Source organism: Cottoperca gobio, chromosome 6, assembly GCF_900634415.1.
Source record: "Cottoperca gobio chromosome 6, fCotGob3.1, whole genome shotgun sequence".
In the NCBI taxonomy this organism is placed as follows: domain Eukaryota; kingdom Metazoa; phylum Chordata; class Actinopteri; order Perciformes; family Bovichtidae; genus Cottoperca; species Cottoperca gobio.
In genome coordinates, this window is record NC_041360.1 from 6944003 (window position 1) to 6961016 (window position 17014).

General features: G+C 39.1%; 4 protein-coding genes across 4 annotated transcripts; 3 read left to right on the forward strand and 1 right to left on the reverse strand.

Moving 5' to 3' along the window:
- Window positions 1-87: 87 nt before the first annotated feature.
- Window positions 88-4585, reverse strand: LOC115009867 (lathosterol oxidase-like). The gene is made up of 6 exons (XM_029434148.1): window positions 4450-4585; window positions 3225-3442; window positions 2771-2903; window positions 2508-2608; window positions 1471-1599; window positions 88-1160 (listed from the first exon to the last, which is right to left on the reverse strand). The coding sequence occupies exons 2-6, from the start codon at window positions 3432-3434 to the stop codon at window positions 891-893; spliced, it is 843 nt and encodes a 280-aa protein (XP_029290008.1). The 5' UTR covers window positions 3435-3442; window positions 4450-4585; the 3' UTR covers window positions 88-890.
- A 4243-nt stretch (window positions 4586-8828) lies between these two features.
- LOC115009581 (metallothionein B) lies at window positions 8829-9916 on the forward strand. The gene is made up of 3 exons (XM_029433669.1): window positions 8829-8984; window positions 9109-9174; window positions 9695-9916. The coding sequence occupies exons 1-3, from the start codon at window positions 8960-8962 to the stop codon at window positions 9784-9786; spliced, it is 183 nt and encodes a 60-aa protein (XP_029289529.1). The 5' UTR covers window positions 8829-8959; the 3' UTR covers window positions 9787-9916.
- Window positions 9917-10559: 643 nt separating this feature from the next.
- Window positions 10560-11643, forward strand: steep1 (STING1 ER exit protein 1). The gene has a single exon (XM_029433668.1). It carries the CDS (start codon window positions 10734-10736, stop codon window positions 11409-11411), a length of 678 nt encoding a protein of 225 aa, XP_029289528.1. The 5' UTR covers window positions 10560-10733; the 3' UTR covers window positions 11412-11643.
- A 1596-nt stretch (window positions 11644-13239) lies between these two features.
- Window positions 13240-15429, forward strand: LOC115009582 (metallothionein B). Its single transcript, XM_029433670.1, has 3 exons — window positions 13240-13377; window positions 13502-13567; window positions 15208-15429. The coding sequence occupies exons 1-3, from the start codon at window positions 13353-13355 to the stop codon at window positions 15297-15299; spliced, it is 183 nt and encodes a 60-aa protein (XP_029289530.1). The 5' UTR covers window positions 13240-13352; the 3' UTR covers window positions 15300-15429.
- The last annotated feature ends 1585 nt before the right edge of the window (window positions 15430-17014 follow it).

Sequence of the window (17014 nt, forward strand, 5' to 3'; positions counted from 1 at the left end):
GGCGGTGGACTTTCACACAGATACTCTGTGTGCCCTGGGTTAAAAAAAACATCCATCACTTCTATCATAAAGCATAGAAACGTTGGCCTCATTTTATGTAGATGTGATCATAAATCAGAGCATCATGTTGGCAATTGGATGAATACAGTCCTGGATGTAAAGATGACAAGTATTTCTATCTAAGGACAAAGTCCTTAAAAGGTCATCTCAGTATTGATAGATCGCTTAAACATCTCCATTCATATAGTCAAGTAATGAAGGAATAGAACCTAATTTTAAATTGTAGTTTCTGTCAATCTATACAAGATCTTGGTTAAGACCCTAACATGTACATTTATTTATTGTGATCAAAGCGATGGTGAAAGCTGCTAAAAATACTGAGGAAATGCTCTTCCATCAATATGCAAGAAAGTGGGCTGTGGCTAAACTTTGGAGCATAACCAATAAAAGTTTAAGAGAAAGGGGAAAGTTTTAAAAGTAACTATATACACTCAGGTTCCAATGTATTAAAACAAATGCAGTCTAATTAAAAACCCTGCAATACATCCTACACTCATGAATGTTAAACTGTTATATTGAGGAGTTTATAGTCATTTTGGGGGCTGTAGTTTGTATTTAGACCTCAATTTAGCCGGTGTTTATTCACCGCGGTACAGTGTTATTTCCAGCCGACTGGCATTTAACCATTTTATGCAGTAATCTTGAAGGAAACATGTTTCTTTAATTTTTTTGTATTTAATATTTTCCAAACTTTGTTTGGAAAAGCTCTGTTTAGAGTTACTGGTGGCTGGTTTTGCATCTGACGCAATTGTCTATTTCTTGAGCATCTCTGTAGAAACTTCCCTGAGAGATTTAGACCAGAAAAGAAAATCCTGACTGTAGCTCCACCTTCACTGTGTGTGTGCAGCCTCTGCCATGAGCTTGCGAATGTGGTCATGTGGCCCCTTCCCCAGCAGGGCTGAGGGGTATCGGTAGGAGCCCCCTAGACGATCCCAGAGCGTGAAGTATTGTCCGTAGTTGTAGTTGAAGAAGAGATGATGGTCTACATGGTGAGCAGCGCCATTGATCAGACATATCAGGGGGCCGGGGATGCGGTAGTCTCCATCGTGTATGGAAATAGTCCAGATGTTGACAAAGACAAAGAGTGAGAGGTAGACCGCCTGTAATGTAAATATCACAAACGTCATTTTAAAACATTTTGCAGTTGCAAAAATATCAGTTTTACCCCATTCATCTGTAATGTGTTCCCTTAAGTGATTTTACATCATGTTAATAATGTACTTTTTGGAATTCATTGCTTTTTTTTTACACTACTTTTCCAAAAAACGTCATCAAAATGTGTCCACACACAGCTGGGCCTGAAATAACTCGATTCAAGTTTTAACAGTATCATTGTGAAATATACAGTCAAGCTTGCGTGGTCCTAACACTGATACTCCTCAGACATCACAGTGTTAAGTAGAACAGCACCTTGTGGAGGGGGAAGATGAACGGGTAGACGTGATAGGGTAAGCTCTGCAGGAAGCCGTCGACTGGGTGGAAGGCATGGCTGGCAAAAGGCGTAGGGATCTTGAATATGTGATGCTGCTTATGTAAGTGCTGAGGGGGAGAGACACAAATAGTCTGAATAATAGGACCGTTTTAGTGGGGAAAAATAGACCATGCAAGGCAAACAAGGAACACAAAGCTCTACAGGGAAATTTTCGCCAAATTTAGAAAGAATGATGAAAAGCAGTCTACAGATTAAAAAGATATTATATTCTGTAACTTTTATTAACTCTAAAAATTAAGTAAATGGCCCATTTACAAAATAGATGTGTTAAAATGTACTTTATTTGCATCTTTTAATTTCCTGCTACTTTATACAATATATAAATTATATATTGAGACAAATATTGTACATTTTACTCCACTGCGTTTCTTTGACAGCTTTAGTTACTTTAAAATATTCAGATTATTTGTACAAAATATAATAAACAAATAATGTATCATGTATTATTATAGGTTTAAATAAACTTTATTGATCCTTGGGTGAAATTTACAAGCTACCCGGCAGTTTATATACAAAAAAAGTGATGAACATTAATCTTTATAATTTAATACATTTAACTTAAATACAATTTTGAATATAGGACTCTTTCTTGAAACAGATTTTTACACTGTAGTATTAATTAATTAATTAATTAATTAATTAAGTAAAATATCTGAGTTGGGTATTTTTTTAAACAACTGCTGAGCAAGTATTGTAAAAAGTGAGTTGAACAGTTTTTCTTTAGAAACAGCTGTCTGCTGCAAAAACTGATTGATGAGAGCAGTGTGACTGAATCAAAACAGTAAAGTTGTCGGCTGTTAAACCAAAACAATGAGCTGAAAGACGCTGAAATGCTCTGCAGAGCTGTGAGGAAATGCAGAGTTATGTTATAATTTTCAGTGGGTTCATCACTACCACTGACCCCTCTCATACTACAGAGCAGCTTTAAACCAGCCATAAACATGCTCAGGCTCACCTTGTAAATGTTCTTATGGTGCATGGAGCGGTGTATCCAGTAGATGCACATGTCAGTGAAGAACAAGAAACCAGCAATGCTCAGGAACACCCCGGGCCATCCTGAAACAGAAACAAGCCGGTTGGCATTATTTTATAACCTGTAGTCACAAATGAGAATGGCTATTATCAGCTAACTAGTCAGTTAGTCAAACAACTTTGATTTAAAATTTGGGTTGATCCCTGGGGCCTGGGTTTTCATGTTTCAGGTAAGCATTGTCTCACCCAGAGAAGATTTACTGATGTTGTCATAAAGTTTGCTGTTTCCCTGGATCTCCCAGAAGAAAAAGGCCACTGTGGGGAAGCTCATCCAGAAGATGGAGACTGCTGCTAGTTGAATCTCTTTTCTTATCTGATTCTGTTGTTGGATCAGAGACACAAAGTAAGAATTTTCCCTATTGGGCAAACATGATAACATGGGTTATTGCTGCTGTGTGTTTGATTCAATGCATCAAAATCAGTGTTGTTGCTAATCATTGACATATCCCAGACTGTGAAAGAAATCTCCTAGCATTTAGTAAACAGAAAATAATAAAATGTTCCTGTTTTGCTTCATGGGATTATGTAAAACAAACTGGTTGGTTAAAATATCAATGAAATAAATATTAACATAATAAAAAGGCAGTTTTTTGACATACATTTTTTTTAATGGGTCACAAGGGTTAAACAAACAGCTTACCCTGATAAACAGTGGATGTACCATGAGCTTATGATCAAACACATAATAGAAGCTAAGAGTACCAAAGCTCAGGTAAATCAGCACTGCTCCCAGGTTGGTCATCACCCACAGGCTGATTATCTGACGCAGAGCCCCGTCCTCGGGCCACGAGGTCGGGTAAACATACGGAGTGAAGATGTAGTTGTCAGCAATGTTCAGCACATGATCCATGGCACAGTCTGTGAAGAGAGATAAATGTACTGTATGCATTAACCACCATGACGCACTGTGAGGGAAAATACAACTGGATACAATAATGTGCAAAACTTCAAAAACATATGTGCAAAGGTAGCTAGTATTTTGTGATATGTGATCTGTCTGTTATTTTGTGAAGACTCTTGTAAATCACAAGAGTCTTCACAATAAAAGCTTAAAACACCCTTTTAGTCTCTCTATTAATACAACTGTACTTGTTACAATGAATACTTAGTACCTGGACTCTGATTTAAAGCTAATCTCATCAAAAGCTGCATCTGATGTGCTCTGTTTAACACGTTTAACTTTCCTCATATCCAATCACGCCATTCATCAGTGATTTCGTTACACCTCTGTTGTGGGATTAGGCTACAATGCAATGCTTGAAAAGAGGAAGCTGTAAATAGTAACAACTCTGTCTCAAAGTGCCGCTGAGGAATCCAATACAGGAAATAACTTCTCTCTCAGCAAATTTCTGCTTCCATATCATGTCTTCTTTCAGACTAGTGGAAAGAGAACATCCAAAATAGACATTTAGGTGTTTATTTAAGTGTTGTCTATTTGTGTCTGTAGATTTCTCCTAAATGAACCAAAAGTTAGCATTACATAATGACTCATTTGCATAATTCAACATAACATTTAAGAAAACTTGTAACACAAAAAACAATTGTCTTAATGTAAGTAATCAACTGGGGAAGTAAAATGGTGATATCTATTTATTATTATTTTTTGTTACCCTATTTACATGTGGTGCCTTGTAAAATAATATTACAATTCATTTCAAAATGTATGTATGGAGTCTTACAGAACATATCTAAAGGCTGTGTACTCATACTCTCCACGTCTGTAGCTCTTACATACACCAAACCTTCCAGTTTCATTGCTATCTATATAAAAATTAAATTCCTTCTCTAAAATTCTTTGCTTTTCAAGGATTATTTTGTCAGGACTTTCGAAAGAGCCCATCGTTGGTTATTGCTGCTGAACTGACCTGTTTTAGGACTTTAAAAATGTCTGCACCCTCCTACAAAATGAACGAGTGCTCCTTCCCCCACACAGCGTGTCCCCCGGCATATGATTTGTGACACAAAGCATGTGGCTTCATGTAGAAAACTGTTGAGTGAAGGATGAACCACAGCCTGCTGAATTCAATGTAACATGCAGCCGGTATGGAAGTATCCAGGCAGACACATGTGGTCATTCCTGGTAGAATAAGATCCCAGCGTGTTCAGCAAATCTCAAGGAGCTCAGTGACAGCATGACATGATCTTCCAATCAGATCTGCGCTTTTCAGAGTTTGAGTGACATAGTCTTTCTACATGTAATAGTTTTTCATGAATTCATTATTAATAATAGATCATTGTGATTACAAGTGATGGAATGTGCTTCGTCATATCACATAATAGATTATAGGAAACAAGTGAAATGATCTGATGTCTTTATATAGCATTTATATTCTCATTCCTAAATCATCAGAAATGGGATTTCAGCAATTAAACCTTTCATTGCATATTTAAAGCAAACTGTTTTAATGTCAAGTTAAATCACTTGGAAGGGTAAGCATGTCATTCTTTTCAGTGCATGTAGCCTGTCCCATGCTGGGCTTTAGGATCAAATTCCCCCTGAACCAGCTCCTGAACTCTGCCCTTTACACACACACACACACACACACACACACACACACACACACACACACACACACACACACACACACACACACACACACACACACACACACACACACACACACACACTACTCCCTAAAAAAAACCCACAATTATAGGAGGAAAAATGGAAGAAACCTCAGGGAGAACAACTGAGGAGAGATGCCTCCAATATATATATATTAAAGAGGACAAGGGCAACAGGTGCATCCACAATTCATGATCCAGGTGTAACCTTAAATAGTGGCAGCCTGCCAGATGAGAGACTCTGGGGATGGTGCCCCAGTTGCTGAGGTAGTAACATTCATTTGAGGGATGAATGCATACAGATAGAGTGGGAGAGTAGGAGAAGAGAGAAGAGAGGTGTAAGTCTATACCATGAACACATCCAATACACATGCACACAGAAAATGTAAGAGGTGTGAGTTTGATGAGGAGGAAAACAAATCTTTCTCACCTCATGATTGTAGAACATGCCATCAGAACAAACATGTGTACTGCCACTGAACGAGAAAGAAATAAGATGAGACACTTGCACCGTGAATCTGAACAAGATGGTGAATGTTTTTATGCAAAGAGCTCCTTTTTCCACTCAATGCTATCCGATGTCATTTTCAATCCATTATCAATTACATAACTTCATGAAACTGTATATCAACTATTTTCTGAATCGTTAACAGGGGACAACATGCAGTGATCATATTTTGGTTATGTTTCAAGTAAAAGTACAATTGTACTGCATGTCTCGCTTGCACATAAGTGTTTGGTATCCTTCACTTTTCTAAATATTACAGCTAATTGAAAGTCTGTAATCTATGTTGTAATGGTAATTTTATATCTTGTCTTGTACTGTCCTATTCTTCATATGCTCATCTTATGTTTGTCCTACTTACAGTGATTGGGACCAGAGTACACTCTGGTCATGTCCCCCTTGTATTCTTGTATCTCTACATGTGTCAGCTTGTATCCCTTGTATCAGCTGGATGTGCGTAGTTGCACAGCCGATTGTCTGTAAACATTGTCACCCAGTTGGTGACTATATAATCTTATTGTAGTATCTGTTTATTGAACTTCACGGCAGACTGCTTGACACTCTGTTCACTTCTCACCACCCTTTGGTTTAGTTTGTATCGGCAGAATTCCACGACAATGTTTACACTGATTGCCTCCATTCATAGCTTAGCTGTTTCATAGGTCAAATGTCTTTCTGCAGATGTTACAAGACAAAGTCAAATGTAGTTTACCTTTTTTTAAATGTGCACCTGAAATAGAAATGTCTCAAATCCCTGAAGAGGACATTTAAAACCAAACAGTTCAAACCTGTCCCACAAGGAAAGCTCTCTCTCTATATAATTGTGTAGATGTCTCCCTCTAGAGCTCTCTGACACAAACAGCACCCCTCTGGGCAGTGTGCAGGATGTCTCAACAGTGACATAGGGGTGAATGACTAAAGTCAGAATCCAAATTGAGTCTTAACGGACAAAATAAGTAATCAGGACTCACTGAGCTTAATTAATGTTCTGAAGTGCTTTTACATTTATTATACTTACTTACTAACAATCACATCTTCTGTAATTATGTCAGGTCACACAATCAAATAGCTGATTGTGTGACATGAGTTTAGGCTGCACACAGGAAAGCCCAGGCTGTAAACAGTAATTGTAACTGTCACATCCATTCTCACCTAATGTTCCTCACATTTATTAATTTTTTTACATGTGTGTGTTTTATAAATTCTTTAAGAATGTAGGATTTTTTTTTATTCAGATTAATGGTATGGGGGTTTGAACACAACACAAATGGCATGGGCCGGCTGTATAAGTAGGATATGACCTTCTCAACAAAACATTAACAATATATAAATAAATATGTATTTCTCCCAGGAATCACATTTCTTGTGAGGCCATGTGGACTATATGTTGTGATATTTTTAATTCATTGATATTCTAGTTTCTGTAAGAGAAGTTGCGCTCTAAATATTTTACTTCGTTTCATTCACATCGGTCACTTCCCATAACTCAGCTCATTACTCACTGACATGTTTGGCAATCACTTATGTGGAAAAACACTGAGAGGGCCAGGACAGAGAGGAGTGCAAAGACATGGACAATGCTGCCTTCATGCTCCCACCACAAGCTCCTACATCCGAAATCACCTGTGGAATGTGTACTAGCTCAACATGACAAACATAAACAGCCATCACATGCCTACAGTAGTGTTGCTGAAGTGAGTGTGATGATTATCACTATAGGATTCAAAACAACAGGAAGTAGCCTAATAGTCTCCTCACTGTTCAGTTTCATCATAAACATTGTGATCATGCTTATTGATGAAAAACCTCGCTGCTCATTTTATAGGCTATAGCCTCTGGAGTAACAAGCTAAATGTGCATGTCATGTGCACCTGACTGAATGAAATAAAATAGTTCCTACAGCCGTACGTAAGGGCAGCATTATACAATAGCCTATTTACATTTGTTTGCTCGCGAGCGCTAGGTGAAGAGGCCGGGTGCAGAGCAGGGAGGGGTGTGCAGTGCGCAGAAACCGCAATATTTTTGGAAGTATGTTTGTACCGTGTGCACCATGACACAGACTCGAAAACACCGAGAACATTACAGAACATTACACGTCTGCAATGTTGTAACAGGAATTGTTGAACATCACCATTACTTTGACATTTCCATAAATCCATTATCGAGACAAAAATAACTAAATCTTAAAACTAAGGTCTGTATAACTATAAATTACGTTGCCAATACGGATCACACGGTCAATTAAAATGGATTCAATATTAGTCATTTGTAAAAGGATATATACTATATATATATTTATAATAGCCTATTTATTTTATTTTTTTGTATTGTGAGGCAATGTTTACGGAAATATAACGGATTTTCAGCATAACAGGAGGAAATTGTAATTGTGTAAACTATTAGACTGTTATTAGAAATATGTAATGTAAAAATAGCTTTATATAATATCGTGTAAGATGCACATACTACAGAATGGGGGCAGACAATGAAGTTGTGTGAAATATATTATAGGCCATACATAATTTAAAAAATGAAACAAGTGGGCTGCATGGCTACAGGCTGCATTTAACCGGCTGTATTCAATATAAGCTTATTCTTACCGATTATGAGCTTTCATTTGGCGAGTAAATAAATAGGCATTTCTAAAGTTTGTATTGCATCTGTGAACGCATCTTCATTGAGCTCCTCCACATAAATGTGACCTTTCATCTTGTAAATCCGTGCGCAAACTGAGCGCGTGATTTATAGATCTGTGCATACAGCAAAATGTTTCCACATTAAAATAGGCTTTTTTTCCTCCAAAAAACTTTGCCCCGTTATTCACTACTGACCACAAACATGTTAGGAAATTATAATATCCTAATGGGAGATATAGGTGTTATTAGGGGCTATCCCGAAAATGAAGCAAACTATTTCTGAACTTGTGTAACCTGCGTTCTACTGCCATATAGCCTATGATGATGTTTTTCTCCGGGTAAACACATTAATATTCCGGGTTTAGTGTTTCCATGGGGGTGTCTTGGGGTCTTATGTAATGTTCAAACACAACGCCAACTCCTCCTCGTCCCTCTCTGCTCTCTGCTCTCGCTCCTGGCTGGTTCACGAAGAAGTCGTGTGCACAAACCTCTTTGTAATCATCTACTACGTGCCCGCGTGTTGCGTGACAGGCGCAGTTTGCACCCGGTACTGTTGTTCACAGGACTCAATAAAAGCGCCGCCCATCCTCCGTAACTCACAACACTCACTCATCTGAGATCAGAGACACAGCACCTTCACACGAGGACAAGAGACATCAACTGCGAAAAATGGACCCTTGTGACTGCTCCAAGAGTAAGTGTTCTTTACGCTCAAGTCTGGTCTCAATATGTGTCATGGTTGTAACGTTAGTATTTTGTTAGACTATTTTGTCATTACCGGATAATATGACGCTAATCTGCCTTTATTTTGTTTCCAGGTGGAACCTGCAACTGCGCAGGATCCTGCACCTGCACAAACTGCTCCTGCACCACCTGCAAGAAGAGTAAGTCAAGTTGCATTGTTTACATGACCGGAGTTATTTCTTGGTATATTAATCGTCATCCATTCAGAGTGACCGTTGGATGCAACATTATGTTTCCTCAGCCCTTTGTAGGCCTAAAGGAAGCCTGTTCGTGATGTAAAGTTGTCACTTGGGTTTATGTTGTCAAAAAGATGTCAGTTGCATGTTTGTATGGAATATCATTAATGGAGGCAACTGCCCAGGTGGCTCCACTTGGCTTAATGAGCTGCTGTGTAAATTCACAAAATTAATACATTTTTGCCTAAACATGTGCTGACTTTTTCAACCCATGTTCCACAGCTGAATTTATTTTATCTGGCCTTCCTTAATATCAAATCTTTAGAAGATTTCAATACTTTACACCAATCATAACAAATATGGCATTTTGTACTAAATGGGTTAATGTCCTAGATTTAGGGGGAAGCAGTCTGGGGTTTCCCCCCCCCCTGAACTACAAATTACGTGACTGCTGTCTATCACTAACTAACTTTTCTTATTGCAGGCTGCTGCTCATGCTGCCCAGTCGGCTGCACCAAATGCGCCTCTGGCTGCGTGTGCAAAGGGAAGACTTGTGACACCAGCTGCTGTCAGTAAAGACCCTTTGACTTCTTCCCTTGGGATGGAGGCTGTGTGAACAACTTTGACTTGATTGCAGTTGCAAATGTCACAGAGAATAATGTATTTTGTACTTCTACATTGAAATAAATAAATTTCCTTAATGTGACTGCAGTTTTGGTTTATCTTGGTGTTGTACAAACAGTGTATAAGGTTTCAATCCTCAGTATAAAATGAGCTGAGGTGTTGTGATTCATATGACCAAGGTCACTCTCACAGGGAGGCAGTATACAAAGAGGAAGTGTTGTGTTAAGGCTGCAGTATCAGTTCTGACTTTAGTGTAGAAGCGACAATAGCTTCACCAGATGGAAGATCAAGCTTGTAGGACCCTCAATTGACCAGTAGGAACATTGGCTGGTTACACAAGGGATTCATCTTAAACCAATTTTTTTTTTTTTATATAAACCTATTTTTTTTTTTACAAACTAAGGCAGTGTCATTTGTAATTGCAGCAAAATTGCCGTACATGTAGCATCCAAGCTTTGGTTCTAGTCAGACATGTCCAGAAAGTAAAGGCAATCAAAAGCTGATTTGTACCTGACTAGGTGTTTTACAAGCATAAATAACTTGCTAGAAAATGTAAAACGTAATGAGCCATTACGTTTATCTTGGACCTTGGACCATCTAACAGGGTTCTGACTGGATTATGCATTGTATTTGATTTATTTGTGGACAGTACTTCTCACGTGACTGCAAGCTGATGGGTGTGTTTCGACCCGGAACTTTGCTGAACGTTGTTATCACGTGGAACAAAACGGAGAAACTTTGGTTTCGGGTAGGAACAGTAACAGTGACGGACACAGGAAGTGTTACGTTATATCCGTGTTCAGGACAACATTTTAACTAGTGGCTTTGTCGTCATGGAGTTTCAACATTAGCATTTTCTTAGACGATACACGTATTGTAACACATTTAAGTGGTTAAACATGCCGAAGGTTGTGTCTAGAAGTGTTGTGTGCTCGGACACCAGAGACCGAGAGGAGTACGACGACGGAGAAAAGCCTCTTCATGTCTACTACTGTCTGTGCGGTCAGATGGTTTTGGTATTGGACTGCCAACTGGAGAAGCTGCCCATGAGGCCCCGGGACCGAGCCAGGGTCATCGATGCTGCCAAACGTGCCCACAAGTTCTGCAACGTGGAACAGGACGAAAACGCGTACCTCAAGAGGCCCGAGGGCATCGAGAGGCAGTACCGCAAGAAGTGCGGCAAATGCGGCCTGCTGCTTTTCTACCAGAACCAGGCGAAGAACAATCCGGCCACCTTCGTCGTGGACGGAGCTGTGGTCAAGTTCGGGCAAGGCTTTGGCAACACCAGCGTCTACAGTCAGAAGCAGCCGGAGGCTCCCAAGAAAGTCCGTGTTATGATGACCAAGCGGACCAAAGACATGGGCAAGTTCAGCTCGGTCACAGTCTCCACTATCGACGAGGAGGAGGAGGAGATCGAGGCCAGGGAGGTGGCGGACTCATACGCCCAAAACGCCAAAGTGATTGAGAAGCAGCTGGAGAGGAAGGGCATGAGCAAGAAGAGGCTGCAGGAGCTGGCTGAGCTGGAGGTCAAGAAGGCGAAGATGAAGGGCACCCTTATTGATAATCAGTTCAAGTAGATGGACACATTGTGACACAAAGTTATCCTCTGGAGATCTGCCTTCACACTGGATCCATGTACTTTCTGTCCAGTACTGGACAGCACTGCAGTACACAGAGAGGACAATATTTGTAAAAATCTATACAGGACTGATGATTTGCGTAGGTGTTGCTTATTGAGATGTTGAGGTTGTAGACATTTTTAATTTGTTTAAAATGTTATTTTGTACAAAAATTAAAAGACCAAATTCACCTGTTTGGTTTTTTTTTTTCAAGCATTTGGTCTGCGTGTATTATTTTCACCATGGTGTCTGGAAGTCTTGCCAAAGTCTTGAGGTGTTGGAAATTGTGAGTACTCGGATGCTGATCTGTGTTGAGGTCTTGGATATGTGTATCAGCGCACACTTCTTAAAATGTCTTAAATATGACTGAATGATAGAATATTCAATGAGACATACTAAAGGGAATTTGTATGTAAACTTACTAGAGATTTATTGAATAATTGATCGTAAGATAAATGAATGGGCAACCATTCTGATGAACCATTCAAGTAATTTATCAAGAAAAAATGCCAAATGTTCTAAAATGAATATTGTCAGGTTTGGGATCATTGGTAGGACAAACCACGTTATTGCAATATGTTGGCTTAGGATCTTGTGATGAACATTTTCCAGTGTTTCTGACTTGTTATAGAAAAAAACATTTATTAATTAATTAATACTAATCATGTGTTGCAGCCTTATGAACAGGATACGAAAACTGCTGACTCTAAGCCTTTACTCACAGAAGGCATGTTGACATCACAGTATGAAAAGCACAGGTACAATAATGAAATGATCAATGTTTCAGTTCCATTTAGGTGTTTCAGTTTCAGAGTCATGGGACTGCAAAATGGCTCATTGTCATGGCTTAAGGCAGGGGTGTCAAACTCATTTTAGTTCAGGGGCCACATACAGCACAATTTGATCTCAAGTGGGCCGGACCAATAAAATCATATAATAACCTATAAATAACGACAACTCCAAATGTTTCCCTTCGTTTTAGTGCAAAAATGTACAAGTACATTCTGAAAATGTTCAAATGTAATGAACTATCTTTTGTACTAAACATGAACAACCTGAAGTTTCTTAAGAAAACAAGGTGCAATTTCAACAATATTATACCTCAGTTTATAATTTACACATGTTCATTACAACGTACAGATCACAGTGTATCTACAAAGGCACAAAACATTTCGTCACAGGTATCTGGAACAGATATGATCAAAACAACTAATTTTTACACTTTGAAAAGTCATCCCGCGCACCCCTGGCTTAAGGGGAACATTTGAATAGCATAGACTCATCATTAGAGCTATTACACAGATGGCAGCAGCTAAATCCAAATATTTGTATGTTCTGATGCTCCTTAAGGTTGCCATCAGTTATTTTTTAAAGAAATCTATATTTTCAGACGTGAAACCACAAAATTCAGATTTTTCAACAAATCAAACTTTATATAATATGTGAATATTGTATCTCAAATTTGGACAACAATTAACAATACTGAAACAGTCTTGATGAACTTGTGTAACCTGCGCTCTACTGCCATATAGCCTATGAGGATGTTTTTCTCCGGGTAAACACATTAATTATTCCAGGTTTAGTGTTTCCACGAGGTGTGTGTGTGTGTGGGGGGGGTGGTCTTATGTAATGTAAACAACACGCTAACTCCTCCTCGTCCCTCTCTGCTCTCTGCTCTCGCTCCTGGCTGGTTCACGAAGAAGTCGTGTGCACAAACCTCTTTGTAATCATCTACTACGTGCCCGCGTGTTGCGTGACAGGCGCAGTTTGCACCCGGTACTGTTGTTCACAGGACTCAATAAAAGCGCCGCCCATCCTCCGTAACTCACAACACTCACTCATCTGAGATCAGAGACACAGCACCTTCACACGAGGACAAGAGACATCAACTGCGAAAAAATGGACCCTTGTGACTGCTCCAAGAGTAAGTGTTCTTTACGCTCAAGTCTGGTCTCAATATGTGTCGTGGTTGTAACGTTAGTATTTTGTTAGACTATTTTGTCATTACCGGATAATATGACGCTAATCTGCCTTTATTTTGTTTCCAGGTGGAACCTGCAACTGCGGAGCATCCTGCACCTGCACAAACTGCTCCTGCACCACCTGCAAGAAGAGTAAGTCAAGTTGCATCGTTTACATGACCGGAGTTATTTCTCGGTATATTAATCGTCATCCATTCAGAGTGACCGTTGGATGCAACATTATGTTTCCTCAGCCCTTTGTAGGCCTAAAGCAGGGGTCGGGAACCTATGGCTCTTTCGATAACGCAGACTCGCTGACATTTAACATGATTAACAAGTAATAAATAATGATATTGTGTCATTTTAAAGTAAAACATTTAGCAGCGGATTTGTTTTTAGTTCTCTCCTATCCTCCGCTCTGTCTCTGGCTGTAGGTTAAGGTGTGTCCGCACATGTCCGCCCGTCGCGAAACCGAGCAGAGGAGAAACTGCACAAAGCATGCAGTACACCGGGGGTGTCAAACTCAATCACAGGGAGGGCCAACATTAAAAACTGGGACTACGTTGAGGCCCAAACACGGTCCACATTTATTGAACAGGATACACATATTGGATAAGATGCAAAAAGATATGGAACATATTTAAGTCAACTGCAAACGGATTGATGAGCAGTTCAATTTAAATTTCTGAGCTGCAAAGTCGCTCAGTTGATCAGCAGAATGCTGTCGGGAACACAGAGGTGGAGATGTTTGTCAGTGTTTGGAAACACGTAGTGACTAAAGTTTCCTTCTGCATCAGAGTCTCCCACAGGAAAGCTCGGCTTAGAAAGCTCTCACTGCATCACACATGTCCGTGATCACACGGCCCTGAAGCTGCAGGTTTAACAGTGAGATGCTTTGTTATGTCGCACAAACAGTCCAGCTCATATCGTCCCAGAGATCTGTGGTGTGTTTCCCTTTGCTTTACAAAAACTTTAATTCCATTCACATATTTAGATTCTTCCTCAAATGTATTTCCCCGTGGTTGTGCCATGCATTGATTTAATTACCTAAACCGGCGGGCCAGTTATGACAGACATGATATATCTCGCGGGTCGGATATAATTGCCTTGAGTTTGACACCCGTGCAGTAAACACTGAAACGTGCACATAAATGAGATGCATAACGTAAGTGTTTAGTTTATTTAATAAAAGAGCACCTGTTCAATGAAACACTGATACTGCTATTAGTACTCGGAGAAGTGTTCTTCTTAAAAAATGCACGCATAAAGTTGCATTCAAATCTATTAAATATATGGCTCAAGGAAATGCATTAAAAATATTTGGCTTTTATGGCTCTCCCAGCCAAAAAGGTTCCCGACCCCTGGCCTAAAGGAAGCCTGTTCGTGATGTAAAGTTGTCACTTGGGTTTATGGTGTCAAAAAGATGTCAGTTGCATGTTTGTATGGAATATCATTAATGGAGGCAACTGCCCAGGTGGCTCCACTTGGCTTAATGAGCTGCTGTGTAAATTCACAAAATTAATACATTTTTGCCTAAACATGTGCTGACTTTTTCAACCCATGTTCCACAGCTGAATTTATTTTATCTGGACTTCCTTAATATCAAATCTTTAGAAGATTTCAATACTTTACACCAATCATAACAAATATGGCATTTTGTACTAAATGGTCCTGGGGCATAAATGGGTTAATGTCCTAGATTTAGGGGGAAGCAGTCTGGGGTTTCCCCCCCCCCCCCTGAACTACAAATTACGTGACTGCTGTCTATCACTAACTAACTTTTCTTATTGCAGGCTGCTGCTCATGCTGCCCAGTCGGCTGCACCAAATGCGCCTCTGGCTGCGTGTGCAAAGGGAAGACTTGTGACACCAGCTGCTGTCAGTAAAGACCCTTTGACTTCTTCCCTTGGGATGGAGGCTGTGTGAACAACTTTGACTTGATTGCAGTTGCAAATGTCACAGAGAATAATGTATTTTGTACTTCTACATTGAAATAAATAAATTTCCTTAATGTGACTGTGCAGTTTTGGTTTATCTTGGTGTTGTACAAACAGTGTATAAGGTTTCAATCCTCAGTATAAAATGAGCTGAGGTGTTGTGATTCATATGACCAAGGTCACTCTCACAGGGAGGCAGTATACAAAGAGGAAGTGTTGTGTTAAGGCTGCAGTATCAGTTCTGACTTTAGTGTAGAAGCGACAATAGCTTCACTGCGTAAGACCCTCACTTGACCTGTAAGAACATTGACACTTGTCTTGTGGTGCTTAAATGAGGGTGTTTGTAAACGACCCACATTGTATCTCAACAAGGCAGTGTCTTTTGCTAGGGTAGCAACATTACATGTGGTAGCAGCTGCTAAATCTGTCACATTTTATACAAATTTGTATTATCATCCTGGTTTTTAAAACTTTCAGAAGTGAGAACTCTAAATTAAAAATTAACTATAGCATGTGAATATAGTACCTTAAATTTGCACAACTATGAAACTTATGTTTTATATTATAGCTGATATAAAAGTAAACTAATTAGGGCTGGACATTTTATTTCTCTTGAAAGAACAGCTTAACTTTGTTTAGTTACACAGAAATGCGATGTTGACTAATTTTACTGAACAATGCAGAGAAACACTAACATTAGTAGGTGACTGTCCAATGTCTACAACATTTAAATGAATTCAGCCTAAATATACACCATTTATTAAGTGGTGTTTTACACTGTTTTAAAGGACAAAGGCCCCTGAGACTCTTTTTTTTCCTGTTTTAAATTGTGGAGAGGACGAGCCCAGGTGGAACTAATAACATTAACGATGGTCAGTGAGTCATCAAGCACAATACCAGTGCCATGAAATAGAATGAATCAATTAGTGGTTATTAATCACACCTGTCCTTTTCCTCCTCTGTCTTGTTTAAAATTTCTGCTCCAAAAAAAATCTAAAGAGCATAATTACTGATCATTTAAATGTTTATTATGATGTATTTTATACATATGTATTTATGAACTGCATACTTTTTAATTTTATTTAAATTGGAAATCTGAATCACACATTTATAATTATTGTAGTTTTCTTTTGGCATGGGGCTATCCACACACACAAGACAGTTTAGGCTAAAGATCACTGTTTTGTAGTAAACAGTACAGGCAGGGCTGTGATACTCTTTCTCTGTCTGTCTCTATGCTTTCTGTGATTTATAACGGAGAAAACTGTTTTACATACTGTATTATTTAATGAAGTAGCCTTTGAGGTTTGTCCCCACACGACTATATCTGTCTTAATTTAGCAACAGACGGTTGCCTGGAAGCAGCCATTCATCAACCATCTGGCTTTGTGAGTCAAGCTACAGCCAGTGGTTTCCTTTCATGAGGCAACAGCATGAATGTTCATTGGTATGACAAGTCAACACCTACCCTAATCTAGAGACTTTCTTTCAGGAGGGTTGCAGTGACTGAAAATCAAGAGAAACATATACATGTATACAGTATTTAACATTTTACATTCAGTTTTATCTCATTCTATTTTATGTGTATATATTCTACGTTTGCATTTTACTTGCACCATTTTATTTATTTTTTACGACTTAAGTATACTGTATATTGCATTGTT

What these genes read in the sequence shown, in the direction of transcription:
- LOC115009582 (XM_029433670.1), top strand. Translation starts at nt 13,353, where the DNA reads ATGGACCCTTGTGACTGCTCCAAGA. An exon ending in CCCTTGTGACTGCTCCAAGA is followed by an intron (nt 13,378 to 13,501) that starts GTAAGTGTTCTT and finishes TTTTGTTTCCAG; the next exon opens with GTGGAACCTGCAACTGCGGA. An exon ending in CTGCACCACCTGCAAGAAGA is followed by an intron (nt 13,568 to 15,207) that starts GTAAGTCAAGTT and finishes TTCTTATTGCAG; the next exon opens with GCTGCTGCTCATGCTGCCCA.
- LOC115009867 (XM_029434148.1), bottom strand. Translation starts at nt 3,434, where the DNA reads ATGGATCATGTGCTGAACATTGCTGACAACTACATCTTCACTCCGTAT. An exon ending in TACATCCACTGTTTATCAGG is followed by an intron (nt 2,904 to 3,224) that starts GTAAGCTGTTTG and finishes ATCCAACAACAG; the next exon opens with AATCAGATAAGAAAAGAGAT. An exon ending in TCATCTTCCCCCTCCACAAG is followed by an intron (nt 1,161 to 1,470) that starts GTGCTGTTCTAC and finishes TTTACATTACAG; the next exon opens with GCGGTCTACCTCTCACTCTT.
- steep1 (XM_029433668.1), top strand. Translation starts at nt 10,734, where the DNA reads ATGCCGAAGGTTGTGTCTAGAAGTGTTGTGTGCTCGGACACCAGAGAC.
- LOC115009581 (XM_029433669.1), top strand. Translation starts at nt 8,960, where the DNA reads ATGGACCCTTGTGACTGCTCCAAGA. An exon ending in CCCTTGTGACTGCTCCAAGA is followed by an intron (nt 8,985 to 9,108) that starts GTAAGTGTTCTT and finishes TTTTGTTTCCAG; the next exon opens with GTGGAACCTGCAACTGCGCA. An exon ending in CTGCACCACCTGCAAGAAGA is followed by an intron (nt 9,175 to 9,694) that starts GTAAGTCAAGTT and finishes TTCTTATTGCAG; the next exon opens with GCTGCTGCTCATGCTGCCCA.